The following is a 19472-nucleotide window of genomic DNA, read 5'->3' as shown; positions in this document are numbered from 1 at the left end:
GGGGGGGTCACGATGTCTCTGCACGAGGATACACGCCCGGGGCCGTTCTCGGGGGCTCGCTCCCGGTGCGGGTGCACGGGGTGGGGGTGCCCGGTGCCGTTCCCGGGGATGATGCCCGGTGCCGTTCCCGGGGGGATGATGCCCGGTGCCGTTCCCGGGGGATGAAGCCCGGTGCCGTTCCCGGGGGTTGATGCCCGGTGCCGTTCCCGGTGCCGTTCCCGGGGGATGAAGCCCGGTTCCGTTCCCGGGGGATGATGCCCGGTGCCGTTGCCGGTGCCGGGGGCGGGGGCAGGTGGCGGCAGGTGCGCGTGCGGGGCCGGGCCGTTGGCGGGGGGCGGGGCCGCGGGGCCGGTGCCCGCGCGGGGCCGAGCGCTGCCTCCGCCGCTGCGCCATGGCCGGTACCGGTACCGGGGCCCGGTGGGTGCCGCTACTGGCTCTGTGCCTGGCGACCGCCGTGCTACCGGACCGCACCGGGGAGCGGCTGCACGTCTGCAAGGAGGTACCGGCACCGGGAGATGGGGGGGTGGGGGGGGGAAGAACAGGTAACCCCCCCCCCCCGCCCCCGGTAGATGAAACCGATCCCCGTAGCACGGGGGATGCGGAGCCGGGGCTGGTCCCTATGGGATGGGGAGGACCGGGACAGGGGGTGGGGGGTCCCCGTGGCACCGGGGATGGGGCTGGTCCCTGCGAGGGGGCTCCCTATAGCGTGGGGGGACTGGCCGGGCCCCCAGGGGACCGGCCAGTCCCCAGGGGCTTCCAGTCTTACCTGGAGGAGGGGTCCCATGGGGTCTGTCACCTACAGGGAACATATGGACTGGGCTGTGCTGCCTGTAATGGGGGCAGTGGGGGGCTACGCAGGGTCCCCTATAGGGATGGGGGAGTATCAGGGTGGATAAAGGGGGATGGGAGAGGTGGCTTTGCTGCTGGGGGGTCTCCTCGGGGACAGCGGGGTCATCCTGGGGGCCACCTCCAGTCCCACGTCTGTGTTCCCAGGCTGGTCCCCCTGTCGCGGTCAGCTGCCAGCCCCGGGGAGACATTGGGATGTCCCCAAACCTTCCCCAGGCACGAGCACTGCTGGGGGTGGTGACAATGGGAAAATGGGGGGGACAGGATGACACAGGTCCCCATCAGCCACATGCCGTTCCCACCCTGGCACACAGTGGCCCAGTGACCAAGTGGGGACAAAGTGTCCTGCGAGGAGAAACTGGTGGGCTCTGCCACTCACCGGGACCTGGCCACCTTGGGGGCAGCAGTGGCGGGCTGAGCCCCCCGCCAGCTTCCAAATTTCCTCCAAATTTCCCTCCCTGGGGGTCTGTGCTCACCCTCCATGAGGTCCTCGCCTGGCCTCCCCCAGCTCTCCCTGACCTGCGGCCGCTTTTCATCTGGGCCAGTAATTTTTTTTGTGCCGTGATCCAATTTTTTTGTGTGTGTTCCACGGCCCGGAGCTGGAAACAATAGACCAGCTGGCGCCCGTCCCCAGGAAGGATCGCTCCCATGGAGGTTATGTCCCCTGTCCCCGTCCCAGTCCCACCCACTGGGGACAAACCTTCTCCCTTTCCTGACCAGAGCAGGGTGGCAGTGGCAGCCCAGAGTCCCCCCTCCTGCTGCAGAGCTGCCCCAGGGCTGAATTAGGTCGATTTATTTAGATTTTTTTTTTTAATTTGCAGCCTTTACGAAGGGGGGCAATTAATATCGCTTGTCCCAGCCTCTCAGCTCCATGCCAGGGGCGAGGAAAGTTTGGGAAGAGGGAGAAAACACCTTTTTCTCAAGGGAATCCCTCGGGAGCATGAGCTATGTTGGGGCTCAGGGCTGCTGACAGCCAGGGTGACCCCATGGGTACCTCCGTCCTGGCCATGGTAGTGGGCACCCACTTCTGCGTCCCCATCCCAGGGCCATGGGGGGCTCGGTGCTGCCTGTATGCGGGCAGGGGATTCTGCAGGCAAAGCCTTCACGCCTCTCCGACCCCCTTTCCCTCCCCCCATCGCCGCCGTTTCCAGCTGACGGGAAACATCAAAGCGTTGTTTTCGTTGTTTTCTCGCCAACCTGCCATGCTCCGGTGTCTGCCGGGAGCACGAAGCCACGGCGCCCAGCTCTGAACCCCAGAGATGCTGCGGGGGCGGCGGGGGGGGCTGTGGCATTCCTCCCTCACCCACCCCCCCCCACACACACCCAGTACCCCACTGCGCTGCCATCAACCGCGCAGCAGCCGGACCTGGCCTTCACCCTGCCCGGGAGATTAACCGCACTGGCTGGGCTTCGCCTGCCCCCGGCATCGCCTTCTCGCCGGCCTTGAGCCAGTCTTGGCTTGGAGGCAGCTGGCGGCACGGTGAGGGGGGGGGTCACGGTGCCCCGCTCTCCCCAGCCCTTCTCCTTTCCTCTCGGCTGCTCTCTGCTCCGGCATCCAGCCAGCGGCACTGCCGAGGGGTGCCTGCAGCCGGGTGGACGTCCCGGGGCTGGCGGCTCCCCGGGAGGACGGTGCATCCGGGTTGTGCCAAGGAGCCGGTTTAATGAGCAACGTGTGCCACTGCGTTCGGGCCACGCCAAGGCAAATGGTGCTGTGCTGGCGACGGTGCCATCTGCTCACCAGCATTCAGGGGGGATGCTGGGGTTTCAGCTCCCCCCAGGGAGGGGGTGGCAGTGCTGGGTACCTATGCTGCACCGGAGCTGTCTTGGGGGTGGCCGGGGACACCCTCAGCACATGAGCGTGGCCTGGGTGACCCCACAGCCCTCCCTGGGGTTTGGCAGCTGAGGGGGGGATGTTCGGGGGGGGGGTTCATCCTACCTGAAACCCCACCCTCAGCATCCCCCCAGCCAGGCATCCCCTGGGACCCCAGCATCCCCCTGGTCCAAGCATCCCCCCCAAACCTGACCATCCCCCTTCCCCCAGCAACCCCCACCCTGAGCACCCCCCCTACCCCCAGCATCCTCTCCCGCTGCACAGGCCTGTCCCCAGGCTGGGGCCGAGCAGCCTGGCTAAGCTGGCCAAGCTGGGGGACTGGGCGCTGCGGGACATTGCAACAGCTTAAAACAAAAATATCAATGCAAGAGGTGGCTGGGCATGTGCTGGGGACAAGGCAGCTCCTCGGGGGTGGCGGGAGCACAGTGGGGGTCTCGGGGCCGCAGGTCTCCCTGTGTGTTTTCTCTTCCAGTCCGAGTACCACTACGAGTACACGGCGTGTGACAGCACGGGCTCGCGGTGGAGGGTGGCCGTGCCACACACGCTGGGACTTTGCACTGGCCTGCCAGACCCCGTCAAGGGCACTGAGTGCTGTAAGGTTTGGGGGGCGGGTGGGGGGGGGGTCCTGGGGTGTGGGAAGGGCAGGGGTGGGAAATGAGGGCAAGGCGGGGGAGAGGAGTGGTGAGACGAAGTGCGGCTTCTCATCAGCTCCGTCGCAGCGCGGTGCCTTCAAAGACGGCGACGGGATCTGTCTGCGCGGCAGCAATAAGCTCTCGTTAGCTCTGTCAGCTTGTCATGGGGAAGGCTGGGATGCGATGAGGGGGATGAAGCCCCCCTCTCCAAGCCTCAGGGGGTGCCGTGGCTCTGCGGTGTGCTTTGGGCAGGGGGTCGCATCCTGCCTGGTGCTTGCTGGTGGTCAGGCAGGGAAGTGCCGCGGACTTGCCAAAAATCATAAATCGAGGGGGTTTGCCTTGCTGCTGTGGGGCCACACAGGGATGCTCAGGATGGGGGACCAGGGGTTGTGCAGGGATGCTCGGGTTGGGGCATTCCAGAGCCAGCTGGGCATTGCCACTAGTGGGAAGCACTCCGAAAAGCAGAGCTGAGGATGATGAGGTCGAAGCAGCACTGGGGGGAGCGACCACCTTGACCCCCCCCTTGTTGCACGCGGGCAGCTTTCTCTTGCAAGGCGGGCGAGTTCCTGGACATGAAGGCGCAGGCATGCAAGCCCTGCGCGGAGGGCACCTACTCGCTGGGCACTGGCATCCGCTTCGATGAGTGGGATGAGGTGCCCCACGGCTTCGCCAACATTGCCACCAACCTGGAGGTTGACGATGGCTTCGGCGACGCGGTGGAGAACTGCACCGCGTGAGTCATGGCTCTGCCACCGGCACAGCTCTTCTGCATTAATGGGCGGACGGCTGGAGCCTGGCTGCTCCTCCCCAGGAGGATGCTCGGGACATGGCCACCCTGGCACAGCGGGGATGGGCAGCAGTGAGCAGGATGGGTGGTGTGACACCTCTGTGCATCAATAGCACCCCATTTCCCTGACACCCATCCCCTACGCTCCCTCTGTCACCCTTCCCTGGAAGGCAATGCTGGCAGGGCGCTGCAGGGGACACCGCAGCCACAGCAAGGGGACACCCCGGCAGCATCACCCCCACCCATGCTGACAGGACCCCAACCCTGTGGGACAACCACACCAGCCCTCCTCAGAGAGGGAGCACCCATGGGGGTCCCCACACCTTTGCACCACAAGCCAGCACCTTTATTTTCCACCATGACCTTTTGATCAGTGCCAGCAGCCACCGAGCCCTCCAGCCAGCCGGTTGCACCAGCAGCCACCGAGCCCTCCAGCCAGCCGGTTGCACCAGCAGCCACTGAGCCCTCCCGCCAGCCGGTTGCACTGGCAGCCGCCGAGCTGCCCCGCGCTGCAGCATTTATGCAACTTGCAAATGTAACCTACTTCCAGCAGTGCTTTAATTATTCAGCCACCGTCCCCGGTGCGGCTCCGAAGCGGCAGGATCCCACTCTCCTCCTCCCTGCAGCCCACCCACCTCTTGCCGGCACAAGCGGGGACGGGCTGGGGGGTAAAGGTCCCCCAGGGATAAGGGTCCCAGCCACCACACAGTGACATGTCCCCCGGGCTGTCCCCAGCGCCCAAGCTCTCCATCCTCGGTCCCTGGGGTTCCCCGTGCTGTCCCCAGCCCCCTGTGTCCAACTCCTCTTCCCTGCTCCACCTGCCTGGGGACTGTCACAGCCGTCCCCACTGTCCCCACCCCAGCTGCCACGGGGTTCGGACTGGTGACAGAGCCCGTGGTCTGTGCCACCTGCCTCAGGTCGACGTGGGTGCCACTGGGGGACTACGTGGCCTCCAACACAGATGAGTGCACGGCCACCCTCATGTACGCTGTCAACCTCAAGCAGTCAGGCACTGTCTCTTTCGAGTACATCTACCCCGACAGCAGCATCGTCTTTGAGTTCTTTGTAGGTGCTGGGGGCCGGAGGGATGCAAGACATGCTGGAGGGTGGGGGTCCCTGGGGACATGGGGGGGTCCCTGGGGACATGGGGAGGGTCCCCGTCCTCACACCACCTCTGCAGGTGCAGAATGACCAGTGCCAGCCCACGGTGGAGGAGTCGCGCTGGATGCGGACGACGGAGAAGGGCTGGGAGTTTCACAGTGTGAGTGCGCGGGGCAAGAGGTGACTTGGGGGGGGTGTCCCTTGGCGCAGTCCCCAGGGTTCCTTGTGTCCCCCCCTGGGGGAGAGGATGCTCCGTAAGGAGGCAGAGCGGGTGGTGGGTGATGGCAGATGGGTTAGTGCCTCAACCCCCCACCCATGGGTGCCAACCCCCTCCCCAGCAGTGGGACCACCCGACCCCGCTCCCCCCAACCTCCCCCCCCAGCACCCCACCCCTTTTCCAGGTGGAGCTGAGCCGCGGCAACAATGTGCTGTACTGGCGGACCACAGCTTTCTCCGTGTGGTCCAAGGTCCCCAAGCCGGTGCTGGTGAGGAACATCGGCATCACAGGTAGGTGGGTGCAGGGTGGGGGGGTCCCACCGCCCCCTCCCAAAGGCTCCCTCACCCTGAGCACCCTCCTGCTGCCAGGGGTGGCTTATACCTCCGAGTGCTTCCCCTGCAAACCCGGCACCTATGCCCCTGCCGCCGGCTCCTCCACCTGCCAGCTCTGCCCCGCAGACACCTTCTCCAGCAAAGGAGCCACCGCTTGCCAGCCCTGCGAGCCCACCACCTACGCCGGTGAGAGGTGGCAGCCGCATCCCCTCCCCTGTCCCCTCACCCTGAGGTGGCAGCCAGGTTCTCTTGTCCCCCCAACCTCTGCCCTGTGGAGATGCTCCTGGGGAAGGGAGAGGTGATGCCAGGGACAGGGAGGACCTGCCAGCCCTTGGGTGGGGATGGGCGTGGGCATCCTGCTGGTGGCATGGGGCAGGCAGGGCATCCCGTGGGGACAGCAGTGAGGTCCCCTTGCTGGGCTGGCTCAGCTGCTGTCTCCCCCACGGTCGGCAGAGCCTGGCTCGGCATCCTGCAAACCGCGGCCGCCCTGCACCGACAAGGATTACTTCTACACCCACACTGCCTGCGACGCCGGTGGTGAGGTACGGCCGGGGGGGGGGGATATCAGGGGGCTAGCATCCGCTGTCCCCGTGTGTGTCCCCCCCTACCCCAGCTCAGCCCCTCTGCTCCCACCCGGGCAGACCCAGCTGATGTTCAAGTGGGCAGAGCCAAAAATCTGCACTGAGGAGCTTCCCCAGGCGGCCAAGCTGCCCCCGTCCGGGGTGAAAACCAAGTGCCCCCCCTGCAACCCTGGCTTCGCCAAAAGCAACGGCAGCACCTGCCAGCCCTGTCCCTATGGCTCCTACTCCAATGGCTCCGGTAAGGACATCCCCATCATCATCCCCAAGGGGTGACTGGGCCACCTGGAGCTGCTGGGGGGAGGGGGAGGTGGGCCACCCCGGTGCAGGGTTGTCGCCTCCTGTCCCTAGGCTGTCTCAGCTGCCCGGTGGGCACCGAGCCGGCACTGGGGTTGGAGTACAAGTGGTGGAACGTGTTGCCCCCCAACATGGAGACCACCGTCCTCAGCGGCATCAACTTCGAGTACAAGGGGATGGCAGGTAGTGCTGGAATGCTGTCCCCTCGCTGTCCCCTGCCGCAAGGGCAGCCAAGGACCCTGCTGAGCCATCACCGTGTCCTTGCAGGCTGGGAGGTGGCTGGGGACTACATCTACACGGCGGCGGGAGCCTCTGATAACGACTTCATGATCCTCACGCTGGTGGTCCCTGGCTTCAGGTGAGGTGGGGACCAGCACCAGGGTGTTCCCAGGGATGGGGGGGACATTGCCATGGGCTAGAGCCTGGCAGTGTCCCCACGCCATCCCCAGCCCTCCGAGCCCAGTGCTGGAGGATGCAGAGAGCAAGGAGGTGGCCAGGATCACCTTTGTCTTCGAGACAGTCTGCAGTGTCAGCTGTGAACTCTACTTCATGGTGGTGAGTAGGGGCGACACAGCGGGGGGAGTTTGGGGGACACACACTGGGTTTGGGGGGAGTCCCACCATTCCCCTGTCCCCGCAGGGCATCAACTCCCGCACCAACACGCCAGTGGAGACGTGGACGGGCCCCAAGGGGAAGCAGTCCTACACCTATGTCGTGGAGAAAAATGCCACCATGAGCTTCACCTGGGCTTTCCAGCGCACCCCCTACCACGAGGCGGTGAGGGACAGGGGGTGACATAACCCCCCAGGGGGGCTGCAGGTGCTGGGGTGCATGGGTGGGCGATGGTGACAGGTGCTCTCGGTGCCAGGGCCGGCGGTACACCAGCGACGTGGCCAAGCTGTACTCTGTCAACGTCACTAATGTGCTTGGAGGGGTGGCATCCTTCTGCCGACGCTGCGCCCCTGAGCCAGCTGGATCCTGCGCCCCGTGTCCCCCTGGGAACGCCATGGACCGTGGCTCGGGCACCTGCCGGCCCTGCCCGCCCGGCACCTACCTGCGGGGTCACCCCTCCGATGGGACCCCTACCTGCCACCCCTGCGGCCCCGGCACCCGCAGCAACCAGGTGCCCATCCCTCCCTGTGTCCCCTGGGGGTGTGGGTCCGTGGGGTGGTGGGGTGATGTCCCCGTGGGTGATGCCCACCCCCCCGAGCCATCCCAAATAGGTGATGCTGTGGGCCCCAGAGTGGTGACACGAGCCCCCCCCCCCCATCCTGGGTGGGTGACACCGGCCCCTCTGGCCATCCTGGGTGGGTGTCACTGTCAGGACAGGTGATGCCAATCCCCAGCTGTCCCCAGGGAGGTGATACCAGCCCCCCTGACCATCCAGGGTGGGTGACACCACCACCCCTCCCCCGGCTGTCCCTGAGGGGTGATGCCAGCTCTCTGCTGTCCCCAAGGGGATGACCCCAGCCATCCCCAATAGGTGATACTACCTGTCCCCGGCCGGGTGACACCAGCCCCTGGCTGTCCCTGACTCCCACCTCCTGCCCCCCCCAGCTCCGCTCCCTTTGCTACAACAACTGCAGCTTCTCCCTGGCACTACCGGGCCGGATCCTGCACTACGACTTCTCGGCGCTGGCCACCGGCACGGCCTTTACCAGCGGCCCCAGCTTCACCGCCAAGGGCCTCAAGTATTTCCACCACTTCAACATCAGCCTCTGTGGCAACCAGGTGAGGCCGGGGCAGCAGGCAGCGCTGCCCGCAGTGCAGGCAGCACCCGCAGCGCTGCCCACCTGCCTGCTGGCCCGGGGCCGGGGTTAGTGCCTTACCTGGACCGTGGGAACAGGCGGGGATGGGTGCACGTGGTGATAGGAACACGTATGTGCATGCATGTATCATGCACGCACACACGTGGGCATGCATATAAGGTGCAAACACATGCACACGTGCAGTCATGCAAACACAGGTAGTCACGCAAACATGCAAACACATGCACATCATCGTGCACGTGCATGCATGCATCTGTGCGAGCACAGGTGTACATGCAGTCATACGGAAGCACGTGCACATGTGCACGCAGTCATGCAAACATGCACAGTCATGCTAACACCTATAAGTGCATGCATGCAGTTGTGCAAACACAGGTGTGCATGCAGTCACACGTGCACACATGCACAGCCATGCAAACACACATGCACACTTGCAGTCATGGAAACACATGCACATAGCCACACACACACATGCAGTCATGCAAACGCATGCAGTTGTGCAAACACAGGTGTACATGCGTGTACACATGCACAGTCATGCAAACTCACATGCAACTACACACAGTCATACAAGCACTTGCACACTCATGCGAACAGGCATGCAAACACGCACAAATGCTCATGCAAACACCCGTGCACACCTGCAGTCCTGCAAAGACATGCACACGTGCGCATGGTCATGCACACACAGGTGCACCCACAAATGTGCACCGTCACTTGCTGACACCCCCACACACACGTGTGCCGTCGCCACCCAGCGTCACCCCCTCTCCCTTGCTGCCAGGGCAGGAAGATGGCCTCCTGCACCGACAACGTGACGGACGCGCGGCTGCCGGAGGGCAAGGGGGACCCTGCCCGGGTGGTGACGTCCTACGTCTGCCAGTCCATCCTGGTGCCCCCCGACGTCATGGGCTACAAGACGGCCGTGTCCTCGCAGCCCGTCAGCCTGGCTGACCGCGTCGTGGGTGAGAGCCGGCACTCGGGGTGCTCCGGTGTCCCCCTTCTCCCCCCAACCTGGAGCAAACCCCTGTGGTTTGACCTTCATCCTCGCCATCCCCTCCTGTGGGACCCCGGTGCCACTGGGACACCCCGCTTTCGCCACAGGCATCACCACCGGCTCCACACTGGATGGCATCACCTCACCCCCCGAGCACTTCCCCCCCGGCCACCCTGACCTGCCCGACATCGTCTTCTTCTACAGGTGAGGGTGGATGGCCGAGGGGGAACACACACACACACAGGGACCCCGCTTTTCCCCCCGCTGAGCCCCCCCGTGTCCCCCGTTGGCAGGTCCAACGACATGACACAGCCCTGCAGTGGGGGCCGGGCCACCGCCATCCGCCTGCGCTGCGACCCGCTGCGCCCGGGCACCGGCAGCCTGGCCGTGCCCAGGTAGGTGGGGACGGTGCTGGGGACCAGGGTGGCTTTGGGAGGGGTGGGAGCATCCTCACACCCACCCTAGGGTGACCCCCCATCTCCTGCCCACCCTGGCTGGCAGGGCATGGGGTGCATCCCTTGGGTGCTTTGCTTTGGGGACCCCACCGTCCCTGCTCGCCGTGTCCCCCACCCTGGCTTGTCACCGCCGGCCGAGCCCCCCCTCTTTTTCTTCCTCCCCCCCTCCCCGCCCCCCAGCAAATGCCCTGAGGGCACCTGCGACGGCTGCACCTTCCACTTTCTCTGGGTGACGGGCGAGGGTTGTCCCCGCTGCTCCGCCGGCCACTATCGCCCCATTGTCGGCGCTTGCCTTGGCGGCATCCAGGTACGACTGTGACACCAGGCTGGGATGCCACGGGGATGGGCTGGGGTCACCCACCCCGCTGAGCACCCTGTGTGTCCCCCCCAGAGAACCACCTACGTCTGGCGGGAGCCCCGGCTGTGCCGTGGCGGGCAGAGCTTGCCGGCGCAGAAGGTGAGGGGCTGCAGGAGCGTGGATTTTTGGCTGAAGGTGGGGATCTCTGCCGGCACTTGTGCCGCTGTCTTGCTCGCCGCCCTTGCCGCCTACTTCTGGAAGAAGAACCAAAAGTGAGTGGTGCCACCAGGATTTTGGGGACAGTCATAGCCACGGGGGATTGATGCCACTGCTCTCTATCCCCAGGCTGGAGTATAAATACTCCAAGCTGGTGATGAACGCAGCGGCCAGGGAGAGCGAGCTGCCGGCGCCAGATAGCTGTGCCATCATGGAGGGGGAGGACGCCGAGGACGACCTGGTGTTTGCCACCAAGAAGTCGCTTTTTGGCAAAATCAAGTCCCTCACGTCCAAGGTAAGGGGCAGGGGGGCACAACCCCAGAGCAGACACCGGAGAAGCCACAGCAGTGGTGTAGTTTGTGGCTGCTCCGTGCCTCAGTTTCCCCACCCCAGGGGGGTATGGGGGGAGGAGGCGGGGTGGGGGGCTCAGCCCGCTGACACCGGGGCTCGCCGCAGAGGACACCGGATGGTTTTGACTCCGTCCCGCTGAAGACATCGTCCAGCAGCACCGCCATGGAGCTGTGATGGGGCGGGGGGGGCCACCCGCGCCCACCCCCCCACCCCCCCAACGTGGCCTTAGGGACCCGCTTCCGACCAGAGCTTCGTTACGGCTTTTGTACGTCCCCTTCCCCCATGACCCCCCCAAACCAAGCGCTGAAAAATGCCAAATACAGGTGTGGGGTTTGTACGACGGCTCTGTGTTCCCCCCCGCGACCCCCGGCCGGGCACCAGGACACTGGCACACATGTGGGGGGGTGCAGGTGGGTGTGACCGTGGGCATGCCACAATGGGGGGGGAGGCAGGGAGCGTGTTGTACGTGCACACAGGCGTGTCCGTGCGTGTGTGGGGTGCTCGTGCGTGGGGTTCCACACGTGGGCTGCATGCGCACACATGTGTGGGGGTGGGTGTGCACGTTGTGGGGGGTGTTCACACGCTTGGCGGGGGGAGCGTGCTTGTGGATGGGGTTGGGCATGTGCACATGTGCGTGCGAGCTCCGGCCGTGGCACGGCTGACTCCTGTGCTGCTGTTGCAGCTCAGGGTGCCGAGGTGAGTGCCCGGTAGAACGTGGCTGTGCCATCCTGGGCCAGGCCATGTCATGCCGTGCCGTGCCATGTCATGCTGGGCCAGGCCATGTCACACCATTCCATCCCAGGCCATGCTGTGCGGTGCCATTCTGTGCCTGGTGAGGCGTGCCACAGCTCGGCACCAGCCCTGTACCCACCTCTCGCTCCCTGGGCTCGCTTGGCCGCCAGCACAGATTGACCTCTTTGGGCAATTCTGGCCAAAGCGGGTGCCCACTGCCGCAAGCTCCCGGCACGGCATTTTCCACTGCCACCCTGGCACCCGGGTCATCTGGGGGGTCCCTGTGGCTTTGGTCCCAAAGCCCCTGGTTCCCCTCTGTCTTGGGGCACAGGGTCCCCACAGTGGAGGGGGCACCCAGGACCCCTCCGGGAGCCCCCCAAGGACCGGACAGTGGGGTCTGGCTCCTAGCCTGGGGACGATGGCGGGGGGCTGCTCCCGTGGTGGGGGGTGGCCGCCCTAAGCCAGCATTTCCAAGGGTGCGTCCCCCGGTGGGGGCTGGTGCCCGGTGCTGGGGGCGGAGGTGAATGTTGGGGTGCCATGGGGTGCTGTGGGGGGACGCTTGGGGACACCCAGGGCCCCCCGGGGATGCCGGCAGGCGCGGGGGGCGGCTGGGGGTACCCGGGGGCCACCAGAATACCCGGGGGGGGCTGGGGTTAGCCAGGCAGACGGGCGGACACCCGGGGGTGCCCACGCAGACCCCCAGAGTCCCCGGGGACCCCCGGGGTGCCGAGGGATGCTCGGACCCCCCACCGGGCTGCACCCGCCCCGCCGCGCGGCCGCCGCTCCACCAGGGGGCGCTGCTCCCCGCGACGCGCCCTCTCTCTCCCCCCCCTCCCACTCCCGCCGGCACCGCCTGGCGGCGGCGCTGCCTGCGCAGTCTGGTGTTCTGCGCGTGCCCCGCTCCGCGCATGCGCGCTGGGGAGCGGCCGCCGCCGGGGGCTGACAGGAGTCGCCGCTGTCGCCGCCGCCGCCATCATGGTGCTGGACCTGGATCTGTTCCGTGCCGACAAGGGCGGTGACCCCGCCATGGTGCGGGACATGCAGCGCAAACGCTTCAAGGACCCGGCACTGGTGGACGCGCTGGTGCGGGCCGACGGCGCCTGGCGGAGGTGTACGTGGGGCGGAGGGCCGGGCCGGGCCGGGCCGGGGGGCTGGCAGACTCCCCCCGGGCTGGGGGGGTCGGCGCTGAGGGGAGCTGGCACTCCCCGGGGCTGGGGGACCCCCAGGAGGGCCTGTCACCCCCCCCAGAGGGGACCCTCTGTCCCAGGCTGGGCATGTCCCCTCTTCTATGCCCCCGGGGTGGGGGACCCCTCTCAGCACCCCCCAGCCTGGCGGCCTGTCCTCAGGTGATGCCCCCCGTCTCCTCTCTCCTGGGATGGGGGATCCCTCTGGGATCCCTCTCTTCCACCCCCCACAGGGCTAGGAGCCTGTCCCCAGATTGATCCCCAAATGCCCTCACCGCGGCGGGGTGACTTTTGGGGGATCCCTCCCGCCCCCCTCCCCAGCCCCGGGGATCTCCTCGGTGGATCTTTCCCCTCTGGAACTGGGGGATCGTGTGGGTGGATCCCTGCGGGGGCCAGGGGCTGCTCTCTGGGTGGATCCCCCTCACACCCTTCCCTAGGGCTGGGGAGAGGTTCTCCCGGTGGATCCCCCCCCCGTCCCTCCTCCCCAGGCCTGGGGGCAGATCCCTGGTGGCGGTCCTCCTTGGCCTGCACGTGGATCCCCACCAGTGATCCAGCCTCACTGGTGATCCGCAGGGATCCGCTCCCTACGCTGCCACTGGAGCTCTACTGCTGCAGGATCCAGCTGGGCGGAGGGGGGGGGTGTCCCACACGGTGCCACCCCCACATGCTGGGGTAAACCCGTGCCTGGGCGGTTCGAGAGGCAGGAGCAAAGGCCCCATCGCTCCCGGCTGGGGTGGGAGGTCGGGCAGTGGGAGCTGCCATCGACCCGCGTTTTCGGGTGCCTGAGTGCGGAGGAGGGTGTGGTGGGAGGCAAGGAGGGGTGGGTGCCCCAGAAACTCGCAGTTCCCAGGGCGCCCTGGTCCCCCTTGCCGCTGCCACGGGATGAAAGAGGCAGCTTTAAACACCTTTTTAATCCCATTGCCTTGATGTGAATGAGCCCTGCCCTGCTTAATCACGCCCGGCGCGTCCCCTGGCTCCGGCCGTGCCGTCATCACTGCCTTAATTTTATCCGAGGGCCTTTCATCCCACAGGACCAGCCAGCTTCCCAGGCTGGCGGTGGGGGCTGTGCCCCGGCCCCCTCCCCGCGGGACTCTGGCCCATCCCGGCGGCGGTGGGTGCTGCAGCGGGGTGCACTGGCGCATAACCGCGAGGCGCAGGGCTGGCAGGACGTGCTGGCGAGCAGCCGGCTGATGCAATCCCGCGTCTGCCGGTGCTGGTGCCGTGGGGTCCATGGGAGGCTGCCAGGGTCGTGTTTGCCGTGCCCTGTTCCCTGGCTCTTAACCCTTTGTGTTTCCTGACTCTGGATCATCCCCTGTGGGTCTGATCCTGCCTGCAGATGGGGATGTCACCCTGTTGGGTTGACACATCCCTGGCGTTGTGTGTCACTAATTTGGGCTGCCCTGTCAGGAGGGGATGGCTGTGTCCTGGGCTCTGCCCTTCCCAGCCCTGGTGTCACCAAGGGGGACCTCCCCTGTCCCCTCATCAAACAGCCTGAATCTCATCACTGCGGCCCCAGAGCCCTGGATCCACTCAGCCCTCAGTGCCTCCAGCCCGGCCTGGGGGTCCTGGTGGGGCTGTGGCCCAGTGCAGTGTCACACTGGGTTTTTTCAAATGACACCTCTGCGTGGGAGCCCTCTGGTCCCCGCATCTCTGCCCCGCGTCATGGCCAGCCCCACACCACGCTCTCACACCATCAAACCTTCCCTTGTCCTTCTGAAATGCCTGGGGCTGGCAGCGATGGACATTCCTGGAGCTGCCATCCCCTCTCTTGCTCCTGCCTGAGGCTTCACACCCCCTCTTGGTGCCGGACAGGGATCCCAGCCTCCAATGCCACTCACATGGCTGGCTGACGGCTCCCTCCACTCTGCTTTCTAGGCAGGTTTCGTGCCGATAACTTGAACAAGCTGAAGAACCTGTGCAGCAAAACCATTGGAGACAAGATGAAGGTGAGGCATGAAGGCAGTCGGTCCTGGCAGCAATTCACTGGTGGGTCGTTACTAACTGGTGGCATCTCCCCTAGTTCTTTGCTTTCCAGGCCTCTCCCTCACATCACTGAGGAATATTTTTACCCTGGAGCTTTGGTCTTTAACCTTGCCATGGTTTCTTTCTCCTTCTGCTGCAGAAAAAAGAGCCAGTGGGGACGGACGAGTCCGTACCGGAGAGCGTGCAGAACCTCGACGAGCTCACAGCTGACGTCCTCGGGGTGAGTCTGACCCCATCTCCCCCCACTGTGCCACTGGCCAGCCAGTTTGTCCAGAGCTTTACCTTTAATTGCCCAAGTTGGTGGCATGAGGTGCCCAAAGCCCCAGCACCAAGCGAGGGGGGACTGCCTGAACTCCCTGCCAGGAGGATCCTTATTTCCTCCTGTCCCATGCCAGCAATAACCAGCTCTTGCTCAGTGTCCTTCATCTAAAGACCATTTTAGCCTTGGTCCATGGCAGCTCACCAGCCCAGGGCTCGTCCTGCGCTTCCCTGGGGAATTTGAGCAGCCTCAGTCATTACATGTCCTCTGCAAGTCCCATCCTCCCTGCCCGTTCCCTTTCCCAGTTCGTTAACCGTGATGTTTAATGAGCATGGCGTTGGCCGGCTTTTGGTGCCATGGGAGGTGACTGCTCCCCCTTGTCCCTGCTGGGCGCTGTGTGATGCCGTAGTTTGCTCAGGCCCTTTCAGAGCCTGACTTATGTTGGTCCTTTGTCCTCCGGGGCTGTTGTTTGATGTGTTCAGTCCACAGTTTCACTCCAGAAGCCGTGTCGGTGAGGCAAGGGTCCATGATTAACCGTGCTCAGCTGCCAGCCCCCCACTCCCCAGCAGTTTCTTCCCTTCCCCACCTCACCTGGGTCCCTGCACAGGCTTTGCAGGTATCCCAGATCAAGAAAGTCCGTCTCCTCATCGACGAAGCTATCCTCAAGTGTGACGCGGAGCGCGTAAGGCTGGAGGCAGAACGTTTTGAGAGCCTGCGGGAGATCGGGAACCTCCTCCACCCCTCGGTGCCCATCAGCAACGACGAGGTAGGGACAAGAGTGCTCCCAGAGCTGCAGGGCCGCTCAGGGCCGGCCGCAACGGTTCATCAAAGCTAGACAACTGCCAGCAAGCGGGGGGCTCACTGCAGGGAGGTCCCCCCAACCCAAGATCAGCAGGCGGGTGAATGAAATCTGCATGACAAGACAGGGTTTCCTGCTGGGAGCAGACAAAGAGCAGCTCAGACAACGCTGGACACGGCCATTGTTGGGGGAATACATGGGAAACTCGCTTCCAGCCGGGGGGCTGGGATCTCCCTCCACTGCCTTCATTCATCTGGCAGGAATATTTTGCTGGGGGAACACAATTGGGCTGGGCTGGCTGCCAAGTGGCCGCATAATAAGTGACCGGCTGGGATCAGACTGGGGTTCCAGGCTCTGTAGTGTGGGATCCCAAACGGGGCCCAGTGCAACATGGAGACTGGTGTCACCACCACCCTGGGGAGCTGAGGTGATGGGCTCCCCCTCCTCTTTGTCTTTGTGCAGGACGTGGACAACAAGGTGGAGCGGGTCTGGGGCGACTGCAGCTGCAGGAAGAAGTATTCCCACGTGGACCTGGTGGTGATGGTGGACGGTTACGAGGGAGAGAAGGGGGCAGTCGTCGCGGGCAGCCGGGGCTACTTCCTTAAGGTGCGAGCCCAGACCCCCATGGGGGCACGGAAACAATTGGAGCTGGGGGGAGAGCTGAGGGAAACGACGGGGGGGGGCAGGGGTCATGGCTTCTCCTCCCCTGAGATGAGCTTGCTGCAGTGATGGCAGCTTCTGTGGTGGCATAAGCTTGCGCTGAGCTGGCTCATCGTGTCGGACAGACTCTGGCCTCGGTGGTGCTGCCGGCGTGGCCTGGGTAGCCTCCAGATCCACTCCAGCATCCCTGCCACACTCAAGAGGATGATGCTGAGCCTGGCAGACAGAACAGCCTGGAGCTGGCGTGGGCTCCACCTGCTCCCGGACCTGCTGAGCAAGAAGGGATGGCACAGTGTGTGTGACAGGCGGTGGCTTCCCTTGTCCCCCAGGGTCCTCTGGTGTTCCTGGAGCAGGCCCTGATCCAGTACGCCCTGCAGAGCCTCCGCACCAAGGGCTACACTCCTGTCTACACTCCGTTCTTCATGCGGAAGGAGGTGATGCAGGAGGTGGCCCAGCTCAGCCAGTTCGACGAGGAGCTCTACAAGGTGAGCGGCTCAATGCCTGCCAGGTCTCCGTGTCTCACCACCTGGCACCCACCGGCCCCTCCAGGCACCAGCTTTCCAACCAAGCCACCACCATGTGGCTTCCCCCGCAGGAGGGAGCCAGCTGAGATCCCCTCTGCCCGGCGAGGCCTCAGCAGCCCCCTTCTGCTCCCTATCTCCGGGGTCCATCTTCACGGTTGATGCGGTTGTCATGGCGATGTGGTGACGGGGAGATGGCTCGTCCCCAGCCTCACTGGCAGGAGGCCATTGGGGCTTTTGAAGGAGGCCAAACAAGCAGCAAACAGCAGCTGCTCCCTTTCCCGAGCTGTCCTATCCCTGCTCTGAGCGCCGGCCCCAGAAAGCCTCACTGCCTGTCCACGTGCAGGCAGGGAGAGCGGCTGCCTGCACATCTGCCAGGGACCGTCTGTCCCCGGAGGTGCAGGAGCAGCTGGGGAAAGGGGACGGTGGTTCTTGTCCCACCCCGCAGGTGATCGGCAAAGGCAGTGAGAGGGCCGACGACAGCTCCATCGACGAGAAGTACCTGATCGCCACCTCAGAGCAGCCCATTGCAGCCCTGCACCGGGATGAGTGGCTGAAGCCAGAGGATCTACCCATCAAGTACGCGGGGCTGTCGACCTGCTTCCGTCAGGAGGTGGGCTCCCACGGCCGCGACACCCGCGGCATCTTCCGTGTCCACCAGTTCGAGAAGGTGAGAGGAGCACAGCGGCATTCCCGCCAGGAATTTGGGGCTGTACCCAGGGCTGGCGCCATCTCGGGGTTCCCTTCTCTTTGCAGATCGAGCAGTTTGTCTACGCCTCACCCCACGACAACAAGTCGTGGGAGATGTTTGAGGAGATGATAGCCACGGCAGAGGATTTCTACCAGTCCCTGGGCATCCCCTACCACATCGTCAACATTGTCTCAGGTAGGGGCAGGGGCTTCCTCACTGCGTGGCACCAGGGCCACCTCTCTGTGCCGTGGTGGACCAGCCACCTCTGCCAGCGCCTCAGGTGTCACCGTGGCCCTGACCCACTTCCCAGCTCGGCTTTCTTTGTCCCTGCCTCGCTTTCCCGTGGTGTCTGTCCCCAGACCTGGCGAGGGGGAGGAGGTGTCCACCAGGAGTGGGTGTGGGCACTGCACCAGGCCAGGACTGTCCCCACTGTCCCTTCCAGAGGGACAGTTTGAGTGTCCCGACTCCTCCTGAAAACTCTCCCATGAAAATTATCCCATTTAAACACCCCTTCCCAGCTTCCCTGCTGCAGCGCAGGAGCCTCACGTCACTTCCAAAGTCACCTCGGAAGCTTCACCCCTTTAGCCCATGCTGCCCTATAACGGGCACATTTAGGGCGGGGGGCAAGCAGGAGTGGGAGCCCCCCCCTGCTCAGTGCTGCCCCCCTGTCTCCCAGGCTCCCTCAACCACGCTGCCAGTAAGAAACTGGACCTGGAGGCCTGGTTCCCTGGTTCCGGCGCTTTCCGCGAGCTCGTGTCCTGCTCCAACTGCACCGACTACCAGGCACGCCGCCTGCGCATCCGCTACGGGCAGACCAAGAAGATGATGGACAAGGTGAGGTCGAGCTGCTGGGCTGGAGTCCGGGTGGAGGTTGCTGCTCATCCCCTCCTTGCCTTCGCCGTGTCACACCCCCCACTTTGCCGTATCCCTGCTGCAGGTGGAGTTCGTGCACATGCTCAACGCTACGATGTGCGCCACCACCCGCACCATCTGCGCCATCCTGGAGAACTACCAGACGGAGGAGGGCATCCGTGTCCCGGAGAAGCTCCGAGACTTCATGCCCCCAGGTAATGCCCAGCACCCTCCCTTCCCCACCCAGCCTGGGGGGGTGTGTTTGTGGGGGGGTCCCAGTGGCCCCCCTACATCTCCCTCCTGCCAGGCTGGGGGGGTGTGATGCATGGTGCCTGCTCTCCCCCCCCTCCCCAGACATCCGGGAGCTGATCCGGTTTGTGAAGCCGGCCCCCATTGAGCAGGAACTCTCCAAGAAGCAGAAGAAGCAGCAGGAGGGGGGCAAGAAGAAGCCGGGGGGGGGAAGCGAGCAGGTGCTGGAGGAGCAGATGCAGAACATGGGTGTCAACAGCGCCTGAGTCCTGGGCCCCCACCCCGCGCCACCCCCCCACCAGGGACCTTCGGGGCCTCCTGAATCATCCTGCCTTCATCGCCGGCTGGGGCTGCGCCCATCACCTTCGCTTCAGGGCCCGTCTGTGGCAGGGAGCTGCCGGTCAACGCCTGGCCTCCCACCCCCCCCCCCCCCCCCCCCCCCCCGGAGCACCGCGCTCCCATGGGACAAAGGACTGATGCTATCGGAGCTGTGGTGTGTGGTGTGTCCCCCACACCGAGTGGGCCGGGGACCCTCCCAGTGCCCTGGTCCCTTCCCTGGGGAGGGAAAATGTCCTCTCCCTCCATTCAATAAAGCCAAGAACTGCTGAGCTGCGTGTCCCTAGGGGGGTCAGGAGGGAAGGGGGGGCACCAGCCGGGTGAGGTGGGGGGGGGGGGGGCTCTGGCTGCCTTTCCCCCTTCTCCCCCCCACCCCGGGGGCCTCCGCCAGCCCCGCACAATGGCCCAGACAAAGGCCGTGCTTGCTGGAGCCCATTTGTAATTCAAAGAGGGGCCAGGGGCCCCCCACGCCTCGGCCCCAGCTGCCAGCCCGGACCCC

The 19472-nt window shown here is 65.1% G+C and overlaps 2 protein-coding genes across 3 annotated transcripts; both read left to right on the top strand.

The window, feature by feature from the left end:
* The first annotated feature begins 321 nt into the window (after positions 1–321).
* On the top strand, positions 322–11044 carry ELAPOR1 (endosome-lysosome associated apoptosis and autophagy regulator 1). 2 transcript variants are annotated; one of them, XM_069771959.1, is made up of 22 exons: positions 322–499; positions 3150–3270; positions 3850–4042; positions 5014–5161; positions 5277–5357; positions 5599–5704; positions 5783–5932; positions 6200–6288; positions 6388–6565; positions 6676–6804; positions 6889–6979; positions 7071–7176; positions 7261–7398; positions 7490–7744; positions 8179–8352; positions 9175–9355; positions 9495–9591; positions 9681–9782; positions 10023–10149; positions 10234–10412; positions 10486–10651; positions 10813–11044. In XM_069771959.1, exons 1-22 carry the CDS (start codon positions 392–394, stop codon positions 10879–10881), a joined length of 2988 nt encoding a protein of 995 aa, XP_069628060.1. In that variant the 5' UTR covers positions 322–391; the 3' UTR covers positions 10882–11044. The 2 variants fall into 2 exon arrangements, with proteins under 2 accessions (XP_069628060.1, XP_069628059.1); XM_069771958.1 differs by having other exon boundaries at positions 335–499; positions 5539–5704.
* A 1305-nt stretch (positions 11045–12349) lies between these two features.
* Positions 12350–19245, top strand: SARS1 (seryl-tRNA synthetase 1). The gene is made up of 11 exons (XM_069771976.1): positions 12350–12550; positions 14499–14569; positions 14746–14826; positions 15473–15631; positions 16127–16270; positions 16654–16809; positions 17294–17515; positions 17602–17731; positions 18213–18370; positions 18474–18603; positions 18743–19245. The coding sequence occupies exons 1-11, from the start codon at positions 12415–12417 to the stop codon at positions 18901–18903; spliced, it is 1548 nt and encodes a 515-aa protein (XP_069628077.1). The 5' UTR covers positions 12350–12414; the 3' UTR covers positions 18904–19245.
* Positions 19246–19472: the final 227 nt, after the last annotated feature.

This window comes from Haliaeetus albicilla, chromosome 26, assembly GCF_947461875.1.
Source record: "Haliaeetus albicilla chromosome 26, bHalAlb1.1, whole genome shotgun sequence".
NCBI lineage: Eukaryota > Metazoa > Chordata > Aves > Accipitriformes > Accipitridae > Haliaeetus > Haliaeetus albicilla.
Note: the sequence above shows the minus strand (reverse complement) of the source record. Positions and strands in the feature narration are given on the sequence as shown.

Coding starts and splice junctions, on each gene's coding strand:
- SARS1 (XM_069771976.1), top strand. CDS start 12,415: ATGGTGCTGGACCTGGATCTGTTCCGTGCCGACAAGGGCGGTGACCCC. Junction 14,827..15,472: donor TCACAGCTGACGTCCTCGGG/GTGAGTCTGACC, acceptor GTCCCTGCACAG/GCTTTGCAGGTATCCCAGAT. Junction 18,371..18,473: donor CCAAGAAGATGATGGACAAG/GTGAGGTCGAGC, acceptor TCCCTGCTGCAG/GTGGAGTTCGTGCACATGCT.
- ELAPOR1 (XM_069771958.1), top strand. CDS start 392: ATGGCCGGTACCGGTACCGGGGCCCGGTGGGTGCCGCTACTGGCTCTG. Junction 7,399..7,489: donor GCACCCCCTACCACGAGGCG/GTGAGGGACAGG, acceptor TCTCGGTGCCAG/GGCCGGCGGTACACCAGCGA. Junction 10,413..10,485: donor TTCTGGAAGAAGAACCAAAA/GTGAGTGGTGCC, acceptor CTCTATCCCCAG/GCTGGAGTATAAATACTCCA.